At 52.5% G+C, this 16,032-nt stretch overlaps 7 protein-coding genes across 7 annotated transcripts; 5 read left to right on the top strand and 2 right to left on the bottom strand.

Annotated features, from left to right (window-relative positions):
- Nucleotides 1–5,154: 5,154 nt before the first annotated feature.
- BDP55DRAFT_508915 (uncharacterized protein) lies at nt 5,155–5,802 on the top strand (the record flags this gene model as incomplete). Its single annotated transcript, XM_060567694.1, has 1 exon — nt 5,155–5,802. A coding segment is annotated over one exon (648 nt), but the record flags the coding sequence as incomplete, so codon positions are not given.
- Nucleotides 5,803–6,011: 209 nt separating this feature from the next.
- BDP55DRAFT_679818 (uncharacterized protein) lies at nt 6,012–7,240 on the top strand. The gene has a single exon (XM_060576081.1). It carries the CDS (start codon nt 6,111–6,113, stop codon nt 6,891–6,893), a length of 783 nt encoding a protein of 260 aa, XP_060424137.1. The 5' UTR covers nt 6,012–6,110; the 3' UTR covers nt 6,894–7,240.
- A 221-nt stretch (nt 7,241–7,461) lies between these two features.
- Nucleotides 7,462–9,767, top strand: BDP55DRAFT_679817 (SCA7, zinc-binding domain-containing protein). The gene is made up of 5 exons (XM_060576080.1): nt 7,462–7,822; nt 7,891–8,022; nt 8,091–8,612; nt 8,665–8,841; nt 8,898–9,767. The coding sequence occupies exons 1-5, from the start codon at nt 7,795–7,797 to the stop codon at nt 9,296–9,298; spliced, it is 1,260 nt and encodes a 419-aa protein (XP_060424136.1). The 5' UTR covers nt 7,462–7,794; the 3' UTR covers nt 9,299–9,767.
- A 488-nt stretch (nt 9,768–10,255) lies between these two features.
- Nucleotides 10,256–11,344, top strand: BDP55DRAFT_563121 (mitochondrial carrier domain-containing protein; the record flags this gene model as incomplete). The annotated part of the gene is made up of 1 exon (XM_060570205.1): nt 10,256–11,344. The coding sequence occupies one exon, from the start codon at nt 10,256–10,258 to the stop codon at nt 11,342–11,344; it is 1,089 nt and encodes a 362-aa protein (XP_060424135.1).
- On the bottom strand, nt 11,336–13,045 carry BDP55DRAFT_358854 (RING finger domain-containing protein). The gene is made up of 3 exons (XM_060567028.1): nt 12,687–13,045; nt 12,085–12,623; nt 11,336–12,024 (listed from the first exon to the last, which is right to left on the bottom strand). The coding sequence occupies exons 1-3, from the start codon at nt 12,694–12,696 to the stop codon at nt 11,518–11,520; spliced, it is 1,056 nt and encodes a 351-aa protein (XP_060424134.1). The 5' UTR covers nt 12,697–13,045; the 3' UTR covers nt 11,336–11,517.
- Nucleotides 13,046–13,060: 15 nt separating this feature from the next.
- BDP55DRAFT_679809 (acyltransferase) lies at nt 13,061–14,738 on the top strand. The gene is made up of 4 exons (XM_060576079.1): nt 13,061–13,594; nt 13,663–13,681; nt 13,742–13,846; nt 13,904–14,738. Exons 1-4 carry the CDS (start codon nt 13,396–13,398, stop codon nt 14,643–14,645), a joined length of 1,065 nt encoding a protein of 354 aa, XP_060424133.1. The 5' UTR covers nt 13,061–13,395; the 3' UTR covers nt 14,646–14,738.
- Nucleotides 14,739–15,000: 262 nt separating this feature from the next.
- Nucleotides 15,001–16,023, bottom strand: BDP55DRAFT_636991 (PHO system negative regulator; the record flags this gene model as incomplete). Its single annotated transcript, XM_060572949.1, has 2 exons — nt 15,001–15,897; nt 15,955–16,023. 2 exons carry the CDS (start codon nt 16,021–16,023, stop codon nt 15,001–15,003), a joined length of 966 nt encoding a protein of 321 aa, XP_060424132.1.
- Nucleotides 16,024–16,032: the final 9 nt, after the last annotated feature.

Genomic DNA, 16,032 nt, shown 5'->3' with positions numbered 1-16,032 from the left:
ATGGAAAGCTTTCCTTGACAGGTGCTGTCTTATTTTCAATGTACGCTGATTTATTGAGCTGCAAGCGTGGCAGTATGAATGTCGTTTGGGCCTTTGAGGCGAGGTATCTCGAGTGAAAACGAGGTTGATGTACATTCTCTGGGAGATCTTGGATGGGGTTGGCGGAGGAGCCTCCGAAAAGTGTCTTACGGTCCATCCATTATGATACCAGGCAGCCCAATAGAGTCATAGACAGACGGCAAGCCCCAGAGAAAAGTGGAAGGCTCCAGGATCGTGGAGTCCGATTGTATTCCTCCGCTCCACCTGATTCTTTTTGGATTGACTGACTGAGCGGTGTCGTTCCGACCGCTGGAACATTGAGCTTCGCCCCGAACATTGCTGCGAACTCAACTGATCAACCGAGAGATGACCCGTCTCGGCCCTAGTAGATGGTTATCGTACCCCCAAAGTCTCCGTTCGGAGCAAATAACTTTGTTTCTACACACTTTTATGGCAATATGGCCTGCTACAGTTCAAGTAGGAATATACGACAAGAATCCGACGATGCGGATGGGCAAAGGAGGGGCAAGACTCGCGGCAGGCAAAGCATGCCTGTGACACATGACTAGTCTGTATCAGTGATGCTTACGGAGCTTGCGGAGTAGGTAGCACGCGGGTGACAAAATACATGGCCCCTTCACTATTCGGCACCCACAAGACTACCTCTTCTCCAGCAGCAAGCTACTACATTTCTTTCTTAAATAAAATAGAAAACAATGATTGGGCTTGCTTTCGTAGCTTGAGATATTTTTATAAGACATCTAGACTTATTTACAGGTTAGTTTTGGGCGTATTGCTGGAAGGGCGAATCTGGCGATGGGCCATGTATTTTGTCACCCGCGTGGGCAGGTATGGTTTCTTTTGGTTCCAATGTCTCTCTGCATGTTAGAAGTCTAGAACGGTCGTGCACTTAACCCAACTCAGAGCTGAGCCATGTCGGGGGTTCCGTCTTTTGAACTTCAATTATTAATTCACACGTTTTGCCACAATTATATGGATACAGCTGCAGATGAGCATCCTAGACAGTACCGAGTCTGGAATAACGGCCGTTGATGATTCCAAACTAACCCTGTCAGGAGTTCGCCAGTAGGCGGTGATCCGTAACCACCAGCCGGGTACAACGAGATCGGCCTTCAAGTGGCATTCTACCTGCTACCTATGTCCTTGAGGGGCGGGTTTTCACTTTGAGGCAAGTGTGACAAAGAAGAGCCGGCGGGCACGAGGCTCTGATATGTGTCCGATGAGATCCTTAAGATGGCAACGTATCGAGGTTCTGCTCGGTACATCTTCACCACTTTGAGTCTAAATGAGTCTCAAGATACGGTGCCCACGAGCGGGCAATTGGTTGTTGTACCGTGCAACAGAGTATGTCGAGAGCGACGGCATGGCCATCCTATGAACACAACCAAGAAGAGAGAATGTGCCTGATGAGATTGTGGGTGTACAATGCAGCCAGCAATGAACATGGGGTTGATGGTAAACATGTAGCCACAGGGTATTACGGGAAATCCGTACAGATGGCAACTTTGTTTGTGTTGCATGCCTACTGTACGGGCCTGCATATTGCACACCCAACCCTCGACCGTGACAGCATACTGGTGCAGCACATCCCCGGTACGCGGGCAGCGGGTTCGAACCTCTCGGGGTGCTTTCCGTGCCGTAAGGGGAGGCGGAGGGATGCCGATGGACGAGCCGGGGGTGCAAGTTGAGGAGGACCCTGATGATTGATCGAGATTGGGCCGTTCATCTTGATGGTCCACTCTCTGACGGGAAACGGAGAACTGCCCGGGCAGCACGGCCAGCAACTCTCGGGAATAATGTAACTCGCTGTGGTACACACCGTAGGTAGCCGTACCTCGTACCTGGTTCAGGCATGATTGGTCTCTGAGGTGAAGATTGTCAAGAACCCGTACGGAGTAACGGAGTACAGCTACTTGAGCGTGCTGGTGTCGAATAGCATCCATTGTCAGCACCACCACTTGTTTTAACAAGTATTACTTTGCTACTGTACGAATCACCTACGGTACGGTAGTTTATCCAGGCGATATTGCACTTAATGGTGAAGGGGACCATTGCCGTATGGCCACGAACTAAGGCACAGAGTTACGGCCCCCGAGACGCGGCTTAACCGGGGGAATGTTTCCTGCACAGGCGCTATTTCGAATACAGGCAAGGTAAGGGCTGTCGTCTGTCACGGTTTCATTTGCAATGCAGCAAGATCTGCGTCGTCTTGATTGGCAGCACCAGAGGGGGGCCACGCTAGGAACTTGCCGCTGGCACCCCACGCACGTTTTACATGGTGATCCAGCGAAGAGGGCACGGAACCTTGTGCTGTAGGCAGATGGTGCTGAATTGTGAGTTGTGTGTGTGCCCATTGCCAGGAACATGCCCTCCATCTTTAGTCGAGGGCGTTTTCACCTACCTAGAGTAGGTGAGTGTATCACATACCTTGGCCTGCTTGGCTTGCTCGAGAAAGAGTCAGATACAAGAAGGAGAAGAAGAAGAAGCATGGAGCGTGCTTGCGTGCCTGCATGCCCACGTTTGACACATTCACCCCTACAAGTGGCAAGAATATATCGTATGCCAAAGAGGCTTAGGGTACTGAGTTCGAGTGTTGAGCTCATCACTCGCAGGTTTCTGGGCTGCCACGCTGCATCATTGTTTGTTACACGCCGTGGAATAGATCGTCCGTACGTTGATCGAGTCTATAGTGCAAGGCGAGGGAAGTTGAGCACTGAAGAACCTACTCCGTACTTACTCTTCCAATAGAACTCGACACAAGGTCTAGGCTACTGGCACCTGCGTCAGATATTCGTGTCGATGGCCCGAGCCCCACGTCATCAACGTCAAAACGGACAATGCCCAAGCTTATTCTATGCGTAGTACGGAGTACCTATCTGTCCTATCTGTAGGTAGTCGACGTGAATGGCAAGGGACTTTGGCTCACAAGTAGCCCACGGCTTAAATGTCATAGATGATGCCTAGGGTTATCTGGAAAGACTACAGTGAGTCGAGGGTGGGAGGATCCAACAACGTGCTGCAGCCTGCCTGTGACCGACCTTTCGGAAACTTTACAGTCCTTCTATGGAAGTACCATGCTGGGATTCTGGCATAATTACTACCTTCCGTACGTGCCTCGCGAATACATCACACACACCACACAGCAGGTCGGTGGTTCAAGCGATCTTTCCTTGTACGGAGTTATAGAGGTCCAGTCAACTGAGCCAAGCAGCATGGGGAATCCTCCAAAGTACCGAATACAATGGCCGCACTAACGAGGGTTTTGGGTCTTTGGGATCGGGTGACAAGGGCAAAGACTGGGGCGGGATTCGATGACAGATCCCGCTGCACTCTCCCGGAGCTTTCTACCAAGTCCGAGCTACTTCGTACACTGCTGCGCTCGCTGCCACGCTGCGTCTGAAAGTGCGAAGTGTGCGAAGCAGCCAAGGTTCAGTCCCCCAAGTCTCTAAGATCACTCTGACTCCAGTCTCCCTCACCCCTTCTTCCTCGCTCAGCCTCTCCCACCGGGTACCGATCGACAAGTGGACAGGTATTCGTACGTCCATGTTTTGATTATTAATTAACTTTGCTTAGGTACCTTGCTTTATGTTGTCTTGCCGCACAGCCTTTGCCTCGTACAGGCGCAGCGAACGTGCTAATGCAAAGCTCTGACGTCTGCGGTCCGCCCCCCCCCCCCCCCCATTTCCTCCCCAGCATTGGATCTGCTGCTGGAGGAGCATAACTTGCCCTGTGCTAGGTATCCCAAAGGTATGCATACTTGAGTCTGGGCTGCTTTGCTTTGCCTAGCGTGAGGTACCGTACAGTTACAGTACAGACTACGGATACGCTTCTAGAGTGTACGAACGTTCACACTGCTTCCCTTCCTCACAAATGCCGTACTTCTTCTCATCCTACCTCCAAATCCTCGCCTTCTTCTCATTTGTTCACTCGCATTTCCTTTCTCGTACCTTGCCTTGATTCTCTCCTGTTAATGGCCATCGATTCAGCCCACCTATCCTCTCTCAGCCTGGTCAATCACAATCTGCAAGACTAGTCACCGACGCGGAAAACAAGACACTCTAAAAAGCCCAGAACTCAGACTTAAGCCTTCCATCCGCCCTGCCTTACAGGCTTCATAAGCATTGGCGACACAGCTGCTTTGTCCCACCCCGGCCCTAGTGCCATTTGGATCCGCGACGGGAGCTTCCAAGCCTGCGTCGCCTGCGTTCCCCTCTCTCACTGAACTCAACTAACGCCTTTCATCCCGCATACGTAGGGCTCGAGGGCTCATTAGTACGAAGTACCTATCTTACCTTACGGATACTGCTGTTCCTCTTGCCTGTTCACCCCTTCACCTTCATGTTCTGTTGCTCGTGCTCCGCGCAAACGTGGTACAAGGTTGGAACAGCTCCCAAAACCTCCACTTAGCAACCCCCATAGTCCTCTTCTACTAGACGCACCGGCCGCCCTTCTTTCCTAGAAGACCTGTCGCGGTCCCATCTGTCCATCCTTTCCTCTCGCCTCGTCCACTGTCCGCAATTCGCAGCCGCTGACTTTTCAATATCCGGGCACATTCGCAAGACATCGGTTCACTGACCATTCTTGTCGAGCTCCTACATCCTCTTGCCCGTCCTGATTCTCTGCCCGCGGGGTTGAGGAAGCGGGATTCGGATGGCATCACGCTGTGTTTCGAACGACTCGTGATGGACCGAGTGCTCCAGCGCCCAAATCTCCTACTTGCATCTCTTTTCAACGAATCACTAAAGCCAACAACCAAAACTATTCTCTGATCCCGCGGTCTTACCAGACCTAGGTTCTCCAAACATCCACCTCGAGAATGGTCTACTGCGGCAAGGCCTCTCAGGGCTGTCAAAACTGCCGAACCCGTCGCATTAAGGTGTGTAGCAATGACCCCTTGAACCCCCGAACGGCTCTTTGGAAGAAGGCCCTAGTTTGGCAATTCTAGTTTCCAGCCTCGTCGCTGGACAAAATCGCCCAAAACTGGACCGTGGTTGACAGAGTTTCCCGTCATAGTGCGACAAAGTGAAACCCGAATGTTCACAATGCATTCGCGTGGGCAAGAAATGCCCGGGGTATCGAGATCAACTTTCGCTCATGTTCCGCGATGAAAGCACCAAGGTGATCAAGAAAGCACATGCTCAATGGGGAGTCACCGATGGTGCTGAGAATGGTGCTGAGCGCGCCTCGGCCTCGACGGCCCCGTCACCGCCTGCTTCTTCGCCCGCTTACAGCCGGAAGGGCTCGCCGAACAGTACGAGGGTTGCATCACGATCAGGAGCCGCGAACGTACCTTCACCAGCTTCAAGCTCGGCATCCTTTTCCGCCTCGCCTTCGTCAACGTACCGCTCTGCAGGCTCTTCATCTCCGCCAGCGCTCCCAGCTGTTAAGGAAGAACACAACCGCGAGTCCAGCCCTCCGACACTCCAGATTGGTCCCACTCTCGAGGAACAGGGCGTGCAGTTCTACGTCAATAGGTACTTGATAGGGCATCCGGATGAACCCAAAAACGGCCAAGACTTGAACACTGAGGGTTGGATATGGCACCCAGCAGTACAGGACGTCATGTGCGCTGTTGGCCTTGCTGGCCTGCACAACCTGACTGGCAACCCCAAGATGATGTCTACTGCGCGAGAGAAGTATGGTTCAGCACTACGACACACGGGAAAGCTGATCCGGCCTCCGCATACACCGAGCATAGATGTGACGATGAGGGCCGTGGTGGCCCTCGCCATGTTTGAGGTTCGTCGCCTACTCTTCTCTCTCTACCAGGGCCATGCATCTTTTGCTTGTGACTGTTGTTCATGTTGGCTAATATGGTTTCTCGATCGCACAGGTCGTGAAAGGAACGCATCACTCCACAAGCACCGTACACGCTCACGTTATGGGTGGAGCTGCGTTGATGAGAAGCTGGTGTCCCATGCCCAGTGCTCCTTTTGCAGGCTTCAGAGCCTTATTGCAGCTTTGCTACTCAATGGTAATTGCCCCTGATGATTTGATTTGTTCCGTGAACCTGACTTGTTCTGCAGTTCATTCCTCTACACGTTGCTGGCATGCCCATGCCACCGGACTTTTACGACTGGGTTTCTTACGGTTCGCAACTCCAGCTGCCCATCGACCGACCATCGACCGACCTAGCCGTTCTGATTGCTCGATTCGTTGAAACATCGTCGATCATTCACAATCATGTCATCAGTGATGGAAAACCAAAGACGGCCAGCGTGATTCAGCAGCTTCTAGATCTTGATAAAGATTTGGCCTCGTGGGAGAATGGGCTGGAGGGGGATTGGATCTACCGCACCGTCCACGCTACCCATCTCCCTCCCAAGGCGGTATTCCAGTGCGAATACCACAAATACCATGACGTCTGGACCGCTCGAATCTGGAATTACTACCGATGGTGCCGAATTCTAGTCAATCAGAATTTGCTGGATCTGACGAACAAGAATCCGGTGTCCAGTTTATCACTGGTATCAGCGGCTGCGCGGGACAACTTTTTGAACTTGATTCGACAATTGGCCAGGGATATACTTGTTAGTGCGCCGACACATTGGCGACACCCGGCCCTAGACGGACCGGCGCAAATAACAGTGGAAAGTCCCGGCGGAGGAGGAGCTGGATCAGCAGGACTGCCGGCGTTGCTCTTCCATCTAAAAGTGGCGGGCTGCGCTCCTGGCGTGCCCAAAGAATATTGGGAATGGGCGTTGGGAATCATCCAAACAATTTGGGGCGACATGGGGATGTTGCACGCAAGATCGATGATGGAAGCCATGCGAGCGCACGAAGACACGGTGCTGAGAACTGGGGCAGCTGGGATTTTGGCAGACGACTGGTAGACGGGGGAACCGGAAAAGGGAAATGGCGCAATGGGATTGGGTATAAGGATGGGTTTTGGTTTTGACGGCTTTGCGAGGGTCCGGAGCAGCGGTTAGGTCTGACTGGTTGATACCATCGGTTTTGAAGCGGATATCTTCTCCCGAGCTGCATGAAAAATGACATGACAACTTGATGAAATCTTAGGTCTGAGAGATAACCAGGAGCAACTTGGTGAGCGACAGACTAAATAGGTGACTTGCAAGAGTTCTTGACGAGGTAATCCTCGACGACATAGCCGATGAGTTCCAATACTATCAGCACTTCGCAATGTTGATAATAACCTGATTACATTTATATCTATCTTCACAATATCTATGTGGTTTGAGTTAGTAAACGAAAAATAGATATTCCTTTCTCTTGACCGTATTCGGGGTGGAAGTGAGGAACGATATTCTGATATGTCGACAGTGCGTAATTAGTCGAGGCACAGTCTGCTAGCACGGCCCAAGCGGGAGATGGCCTATGAGCTCTTACATGTGGAGACCCGAGGCTCCCACGCGTGACCTCCACTGGGACAGCCCCCGTCTTCCTACCTTACCGAACCAAAGGCGGCCAGACGACGACATTCGACGACGGCTACGACAGGGCCAGGGCGCGGCGCATCGCAATCATTTCATCGGCCATCAAATCAGTATCGCCTGCTATCCGATGAGACATTCAAGATTCCTTCCAAGTCTTCTGCCATGAAGTAACCCTCACGGGCAGAGTTTCATCGCCGGACATTGATATCTCGCGTCTCCGTAGTCAAAGTGACCCATCGCCACCCACAACCTTTTGAGACCCCTCCATCGCGGTCGCATCGCTTTCAGCCGCCACTACCGCACCAAGCCACCTCACCAGGCGCGGAAGCCTACTGACACGATGGCCGCCATTTCTGATTCTAAAAAGAGTAATGCTCCCGCCCCTCAAACTCCATCGTAGCTGTGACAATACGCTGACCATAGCTTGTGCATACAGACGACGAGCAGACGATCAAAGTCGCATCGAAGAAGGACCCCAAAAACAAGCCCGATGGCCCTATCAAGCTTAAGAAACCCGCGCCCAAGTATAACAAACCTGGAAACTGGAGAGAAGGAAGCATTGTCGAAGGTGAGTCGACCCGGACCGCGCGACGGAAATTAGACTCGGAGACTGATCGATGTGACCACCACCAGAAGATAAGAAATCCAAGAAAGACGAATCCGCATCAATATCCGTCGCTTCTCCCGGGCCCGTCGTTAATCCCCTCGATGACATCGCGCGCGAAGCCTTCGCTACTGGCCGGCCGCTGGAGGATACCCCTGACCTACAACAATGCAAGCACTGCAAGAAGAGCATCCTCAAAACAGCCGCCAAGGCCCACATTGCCCAGTGTCTCAAGCTGAAGAAAGAGAAGGCCCAGCGGAAAAAAGAGGCCAGAGAAGCCCGCGAGCGAGCCAAGGAAGCTGCACGTGAAGAGGAAGCTAGAAAGGCAGACGAGGATCCAGATGGCAAGGGTGACGATGACAGCGATGGCGACGAAGATGCCGGCGACGGCAAGAAGGCTACCGGTAACAAAACCGCAAAGAAGACTGGGGGGAAGAAGACCGACGGCGATACCGGCAAGGGCAAGAAGCGCAAAGCGGACGGAGACGCGGAAAAGGGGCCTAAGCAAAAAAAGAAGAAGGAAGAACCAAAGCCAAAGGCCCCTAAACCGAAAGGTACGGAGTGTTGTGTCAGCGGGAATTATCTCTGGTTTCTAACTAGGTATAGGTCCCGTGGATGTTGAACGACAATGTGGTGTTCTGTTGCCCAACGGACAGCCTTGCGCAAGATCTCTTACGTGTAAGAGTCATAGCATGGGTGCAAAACGTGCCGTTGCTGGTAGATCTCTACCCTACGACATGCTTCTGGCGGCGTACCAGAAGAAGAACCAGGCCAAACAGCAGAGTACGTGGTTCCTTGAACAATTTAGGGAGAATTTCGCTGATCATCAATCATCACAGAGGCTGCTCTCGACGCCAATGCCCCGTTAGAGGACGAAGACGAAGCCAACGCCGGGCCGGTTGATTCGGACGAAGAAACGGCCGCTGTCATGAGTGCGCTGGCGCACTGGAATCCGCAACCCGTGGTGCCGCAACCAGTACTCATTCCTATCAAGAGGCAGTATCAACTCGCTCGACTTCATGAGCAGCTGCAAATGGCGACGAACGGCGGAAGGACAAATATTTTCAAAGTCAACGGCTTTGGGGCGCAGAGACTGCCACATGGCCACCCGGGACTTAACGACACGGAGGACGCGCCAGGCGAGCTTGAGGACGTGAACTTTGGAGGCGCCCGCAGGTCTTCCAGCTTCAGCATCCAAAGCCATCCCCAGCGACGGCCGTCTGTAACAAGCAGAGGATAGGGTGGTGATGGCGTGGGCGCGGGGAAGAAGCTCACCTGTCACGTTCCCCAGACACTTTTGCCAGGCGGGTACAGCGTTGGATTTTCTTTGTGGATTGAGGCGGTCTCGTGCAAATTTTACGACAAGGACGGACGGCGTTATGAACTTAGGCGGTATACCAATTGGTCGCAGCTGGAAAGAAGTTGCTTCTCTCTTTTCCCCCTTCTCTGTTTCTCGAATTGCTCATTGGTTTCTGTTTCAGCAGCGGCGTTTGGTGGCATCTGCACTAGGTCTCTTCCTCGCTGCTACGGAGGGCAAAGTAGCAGCGAATGTGTGTATACATATGAAGGATGCGTTTCGGATGTAAGACGCAAAGGATGACAAGTCTAAAGAAGAAAAAAAAAACTAGATCTGCTACTTCCAGTTCACAAAAGCATGGGAAACAATAATGAAGTTCAATCCCGCGTGCCGTGGCGTAGAGATGCCATCCAGATCCAACGATGCGAACCGTCAATCGTGAGGCATGTGATATAAAGCTGGGATTGAAAAGGCGGTGGGTCTGTTGTTTTGCGCATCCAAAGCCACCCCCGTCTGTGGATTAGCGCCGCTACAACACTTTCACGCGATGATGACGTCGTTGTAACCAGGCTAGTTTACCCCGGATTTTCGCCGTGACCGCAAGCACTATCGGCGCCGAGCTGACCTCGGTACTACCTACACATCTGCCCCATTGACGGAGGGGTTCCGTCTTCGATCTTTGAGCTCGTTGATCTCTGCTTCTTGCCACTTACATGATATTCGTCTTGCATTATATACTGTCTACACACGTCGCATAGAACAACAAGGATCTACTGAACTGCGCCGACCTGCAGTGTCTCCCGCCTCTTCGTTCTTCTGGTTACATTTGCATGGTATCTACTCCTCGCTATTGAACCAGACTTATCATCCTTCCAAATCGGATACTACTCTCCCGAGATCATGGCGCCCGCGGGCGTCCTCGATGCCCTCGGCCACGCCCTCGCCGGCGCTCTGGGAACCGCCCTCTCGACAGCCGCAGTATATCCCCTCGACCTCGTCACCACACGCCTCAAAGTTCAGCGGCAGCTACGAAGCGAGGATGCGATATCCGAAAAGGACCAGTACAAGGGCGTAGTGCAAGCCATGAGAGCTATCACGGCGCAGGAGGGCGGCATATCGGCGCTCTACACGGGTCTCGCCCAAGACGTCTTCAAGTCCATCGCGGACTCATTCCTCTTCTTTCTCTTTTACGAGTATTTTCGAGGTACGCGCCGTCGCTCGCGTGGAAAACGGCTGTCGGTCCTGGACGAGTTGGCGGTGGGCGCGTTGGCGGGCGCCTGTGCGAGGGCCTGCACGACGCCCATTGCGAACGTGGTCGCGCGGAAACAGACGTCGGCAATGATTGAGGGCAACGAAGGGGGCGAGGACGCGTCGGTCTGGGAGATTCTATCGTCGATTCGCGCAGAGAACGGCGTGGCTGGTCTCTGGGCCGGTTACTCTGCCTCGTTGCTGTTGACAATCAACCCTAGCATCACATTCTTCCTCAATGACAAGTTAGGAAAGACCCTACTACCGGACTCAGACGAAGCCACGCACAACACGCATACTACATTCCTCCTCGCTGCCGCGAGCAAATCCATTGCGACCATCATCAGCTATCCCATACAGACGGCCAAGGCCAGACTACAGATGCGCGGTACTGCTTCGCCGCGGAGGAGCACCGATTCCCAAGAAAGACCTCACGCCGAGGACCTCGGCAAGGAGCCTTCTAGTTCAGGTGCGCTGGCCAAGACTAGGGAGGCGCTTAATAATAGCGTGCTTGCCATCGTCTTGTCCATTGCCAGAACTGACGGAATAACGGCCTTATACGCCGGGCTCCAGGGCGAAGTGCTCAAGAGCTTCTTCAGCCATGGCCTGACGATGGTATCCAAAGGCGTCATTCACACGTTTGTAATTCGCCTTGGTCTTCTGTTGGTGTCCTTATCACAGAGACAGTCGCGCGATGTCAAGTTGCAGCACCTGAGACGGGTTTTACTCAGACTTCGATGAAAGGGTTTCTGTTCATTTTCTCGTCGTTCCGAGGCTACGAGGGTTCAGTGCTCCATGACTGCCTCTGAGAGCATGCTCGAGCATGCAAGACAGTCATTTTAACGAACAGCGCATGGACGGTGCCGTCTCCAATTCATATCAGCCATGATGCGTAGGTCATGGGCATGATGGTTTTAGCATTGGAAAGCGACGCCGCTCCTTTCAACTTTGCTTGCTCCCCGAGCAGAGAAGCCAGTGCCCTCGGATCTGAGTTCTATCAACCCAGCAAACTCCTGCTTGGGCTCTTTCTGCTTATTGTCTGGACGGGCTGCCGGAAGCCTAGCATCGCAAACATAGCAAGCATTTTCTTGTGGAGTCATAAACTTCACGGCGCAGTTGCGGCAAATGACGTGGCCACACTTCTCGGCCATGAGAGGTCGCGAGGCATTGCCGAGTGTCTTGACGCAGGACGGGCAGATGCGCCGGCTGGCATTGATTTTCGTGTCGAGCTCTTCTTTGAATTGGAGCGGAGTGAGGCTCTTGAGTGACAAGGAGTGCCGGGAATCGTCTGCCGAAGCCGGGCAGATGGGCGCAAGCTTAATCTTCTTGGGAGCGGCTGCCAAACCCTCTGCCAGACGGGCTGCATTGGCGTCCGGTGTTTGCGATGGTGTCCAGAAGAACGGTATACTCTCCTTGGATGCCTGAGTGGAATTAGCACGGAACAATTGCATAATCTTGGTTTAGGGTAGATGGTAGCATACTTTCTCGTCTTTAATCAACTTTTTGGCCTTCGTGCGATCCTCCTTGGCGATTCTGTCCAGCTCGTCCTGGTCCAGCATAAATTTTCTCTTTGTGATCTGAATGTCTCTGGTGGGGTTGGCGTCAGCGCCCTCGGCTGCCGTCACTTTGGTCGGTAGACTGGATGAGGAAGATGCCGTCGCAGCAGACGATGGTTTCAACCCTGCTTGAATACTTTCAAAGTCCTTGACAGCGCGTACTTGGGCTTCGGCATCCTGTTGTGCTTGCGCCTCCAAGGTCGCCTGCTCAACCTTCTCCCGGGCTTTTTCCTCGCGCTTGATCTCCTTCTTCTGCGCGAGCAGATTGGCTACGGCGCACTCTCGACAGAAAATGTCGCCGTGACTACATGAGACTGGGTCCCTGGCTATCTCAAGGCAGAGGTAGCAGGAGCCAAAGGGGAGGAAAGAGTCTCGCGACAAACGGGCTGAGTTAGATGCCCATGCAGCCTTGGCCATATCACGCTCGTAAGAGGTGAAGACGGCACGCGACGTATTTCGTTTGCCTAGATGCCGTTAGAACTATGAGCAAATACATATGGGGGGCCGTCTTGAAAGTTGGGGCTTACTGTGTGCCATGGTGTTGATTGTGACGGGGAACTTGGTGATACAGATAAATCTGCAAGAATCGAGCAAGGAAAATTGTCAGCCCTGGCGTTACAGGCGTACTATGAATGTCTTGCTGTTCGACGACTTTGGACCATCGATCTGGTTGGTTTGAGGAATGAAGTGATCGATTGTGAAGAAGTCAAGTACTAAAGCAAGGTATCTAAATAGACGAGTGGGTAAGAGAGTTGAGGCAGGTAAGGATACCATTGTCTCGGCAAAGCAGAAAGACACCTCAAAATGACAGGGAACATGGCTCAGGCGCGATGAGCCGTGCCGGCGGTACGGATACATATGCACATACCGAGCGTGTCTACCCTCTTAGCGAGATGATTGTTCTACAGCGACCCACTCTAATGTAAGGCAGACAGCTTTTTTTCTTTCGATTCTCATCTTGATTCCAATCGACAGCCAAACTCGGAGTGCCAATGGCCTATACGATCTTCTTCTTACTGTTCATACACGGCGTGTGAATTTTTTGTCAATTACCTTTCCTAATCACGTGTTTGTCATTGGCCCGAAGAGGTGGATTTATGACGCGGTTGATTCGCTCCAATCACCGTGTCACCTACTGTCACTCGGTCACTTTTCATCCCTTTCCCTCATTGCACGAATTCGGGCCGGGTAAGGTCAAAAACTGTCTTCACACGCGCGCCATACTCGTAGGAAAACATGACAGCCTTGGAGGAGAGGCCGAGTGAGCCAAGTCTGCCATGGCGGATGGCGTCTTCGGCTATAATGGGCCTCACTGGTGCCATCTCTAGAGCCTTCCTATACAGCTTTCATGACGTTCAGACCGAGAACCAAGCTCGTTTCTTAGAAGTTCTAGACAAGCGTCGAGCCGAAACCCCTGAGCGTGGCCTCATCACTGGTACTTCTTGCCCGTTTTCCTTTTTCTCTAAGATGACCGAAGTCATGACTGACAGCCATCAATTGTAGTATCAAACCACATCAGCGTGTGAGTTATTTAGAAAAGATTCTGTCTCTCGTGTCGAGCTGACAAACCTTGAATCAACAGTTTAGATGACCCCTTGATTTGGGGTGTGCTGCCGCTTAAGTACAATATGTACTGTCTGAGTGCGAGATGGGGTCTAGGGGCTCATGACATCTGCTTCAAGAACCGGTAAAGAATACCATCTTTCAGTTTGATCACGAGGAGCTACCCCTGACAAGATGACAGTGCCTTTAAAACATTCTTCACACTCGGCCAGGTCTTGCCGACATATCGCTTGCTGCACTCACCCTATGGCGGCTTATTCCAACCCACCATGACCCAGGCGATTCGCTTAGTATCCGGCCCTGGAGCACTGTTTCCTTTCAAAGCGGCCTTTGAAGCTGGGAACAACGAGACCTTCTCCGCGCCCACCTTCTACAGAAGCAAACACGGCGCGTGGGTTCACGTGTTCCCAGAAGGCTGTACACACCAGAACCCCGAACGGACCCTCCGATACTTCAAGTGGGGTGTCTCACGGTTGATTCTCGAATCCGACCCGGCTCCCCAGCTCGTTCCCATGTTCATCGACGGTTTCTCAGACATCATGCCAGAGGACAGGAAATGGCTGCGATTCCTTCCACGCATCGGTGCCAAGATCCGCGTCTTTTACGGCGAGGCCCTTGAAGTGGGCGAGGCTTTCAAAGAGCAGCGTCAAAAGTGGAAACGCATTGTGCAGAAAGAAGTGGAGGCCCGAGGCAAACCATTGAGCGTCGGGGAAGTACCAGAGTCCCTGAAGAACCATCCTGAAGCGATTCAGCTGCGTATAGAGGTCGCCAAGACTGTCAGAGACATGGTACAAGAGTTGAGGATAAGTGCGGGTTATCCTCGAGACAACCCGGCATACGCTCTCGCCGAGACATGGGAGCGCGAGCCCAAGGACAAGCAATTCAAGAGTCCTGTAGATGACAGCCTGGTTCACAAAGAATAACGACACTTCGACTTGAATGGCGGCTCATAGAGGGCACGCCATGTATATAATCTTCTACACCTTGTAAAAATACAATAAGCGGAACTCTTGGAATGCATTCTTTACTACTTGGTTGCAAGTGATACTCGCGACTGTCATAATCATCCTCGTTTCCGCACACAACGCCGAAATAAGCGCAGTCCTCAGTAACGCCCGCAATGCCCCTTGGCAAAGGCTGCCAACAATACTGTATCCTCCGCCTTGAAGTTATCACTCGTCGCTGCCGATGCCTATGATGCATAGCAGATCCCCGTTCCTGTAAACCCCTAAACCACAAATGCATGCGGGCGCCTAGCCGCGGTTCGAAGCTCGAGAATCAGTAATTTTCGTAAGACCCTTGCCCTGGGTAGGCTCTAGCTTGTGCTTGCAAAGCTTGCTGCTGATGCTGTTGCATGACGATATCGTTAAACCAGGGATGCTTGAGGGCTTCGTGAGCACTGATGCGAAGTTCAGGGCGTAGCTGAAGCATTCTTTGGAGCAAATCAATGCCCGTGGGATCGATCTGAGGAAGAATCTGGCGAAGGTCTTGAGTGGCGTACATCTGGAAAGTGGGCTTGTACTCGGGGAATTGCGTAATGCCAGTCCAGGTCCGTTCGGTTGGGGTTCCCATAATGCGGAAAATGCGAATGATCTGGTCCTCGTTTGTTGTGCCAGGGAACAGCGGTCTGCCCGTGTACATTTCCGCCATGATACAGCCCGCAGACCAAATATCAATGCTAGTGTTGTACGTTCTGCTGCCCAAAAGGACATCCGGTGCACGATACCACAATGTGACCACCTCGTTTGAGAACGTGTTGACGGGAATGCCGAAGGCGCGAGCAAGACCGAAATCCCCAAGCTTCAGTTGTCCCTTGCCGTTAATCAAGAGGTTCTGGGGCTTTAAATCTCGATGTAAAACTCTGTTCTGGTGGCAGAAGTCGATGCCTCTCAGCAGTTGATACATGAACGACTTGATCTGGTGAGGCTTTAGGGCGCCTCTATCGCCATGGGTGTCCATGTATTTCTTAAGATCACCATCCATGTATTCGAACACCAACATCAGCTTGTTCTCGGTGTGGATAACATCGTGAAGGGCGACAATATTCTCGTGCTTCAATTCCTTCATGAGCGAGATCTCCCTTATCGCCGTCGAGGGGGTGCCTTCTTCCGAGTCCAGGTGGATTTCCTTGAGGGCGACGAGCTCTCCTGTCTGCCGATTGCGACCTTTGAATACCTACCAATAAACAGTCAGTCTCTAAACAAATGAAGCTGTGGAACTGAAAGGGCATACAGTGGCATAGGTGCCCTCGCCAAGCTTCTCAAGCTGCTGGAACGAGCTTGGGTGTCTCTTGCCGTCCATGTCTGCTGG

The sequence above is a fragment of the Colletotrichum godetiae genome, assembly GCF_030913485.1.
Source record: "Colletotrichum godetiae strain CBS 193.32 chromosome Unknown BDP55scaffold_61, whole genome shotgun sequence".
Lineage (NCBI taxonomy): Eukaryota > Fungi > Ascomycota > Sordariomycetes > Glomerellales > Glomerellaceae > Colletotrichum > Colletotrichum godetiae.
The sequence above is the reverse complement of the archived record's forward strand: the minus strand, read 5'-3'. Positions and strand labels throughout refer to the sequence as shown.

What these genes read in the sequence shown, in the direction of transcription:
- BDP55DRAFT_679818 (XM_060576081.1), top strand. Translation starts at nt 6,111, where the DNA reads ATGCCCATGCCACCGGACTTTTACGACTGGGTTTCTTACGGTTCGCAA.
- BDP55DRAFT_679817 (XM_060576080.1), top strand. Translation starts at nt 7,795, where the DNA reads ATGGCCGCCATTTCTGATTCTAAAAAGA. An exon ending in CATTTCTGATTCTAAAAAGA is followed by an intron (nt 7,823 to 7,890) that starts GTAATGCTCCCG and finishes TTGTGCATACAG; the next exon opens with ACGACGAGCAGACGATCAAA. An exon ending in GAACCAGGCCAAACAGCAGA is followed by an intron (nt 8,842 to 8,897) that starts GTACGTGGTTCC and finishes CAATCATCACAG; the next exon opens with AGGCTGCTCTCGACGCCAAT.
- BDP55DRAFT_679809 (XM_060576079.1), top strand. Translation starts at nt 13,396, where the DNA reads ATGACAGCCTTGGAGGAGAGGCCGAGTGAGCCAAGTCTGCCATGGCGG. An exon ending in GACATCTGCTTCAAGAACCG is followed by an intron (nt 13,847 to 13,903) that starts GTAAAGAATACC and finishes ACAAGATGACAG; the next exon opens with TGCCTTTAAAACATTCTTCA.
- BDP55DRAFT_358854 (XM_060567028.1), bottom strand. An exon ending in AGTTGATTAAAGACGAGAAA is followed by an intron (nt 12,025 to 12,084) that starts GTATGCTACCAT and finishes AATTCCACTCAG; the next exon opens with GCATCCAAGGAGAGTATACC.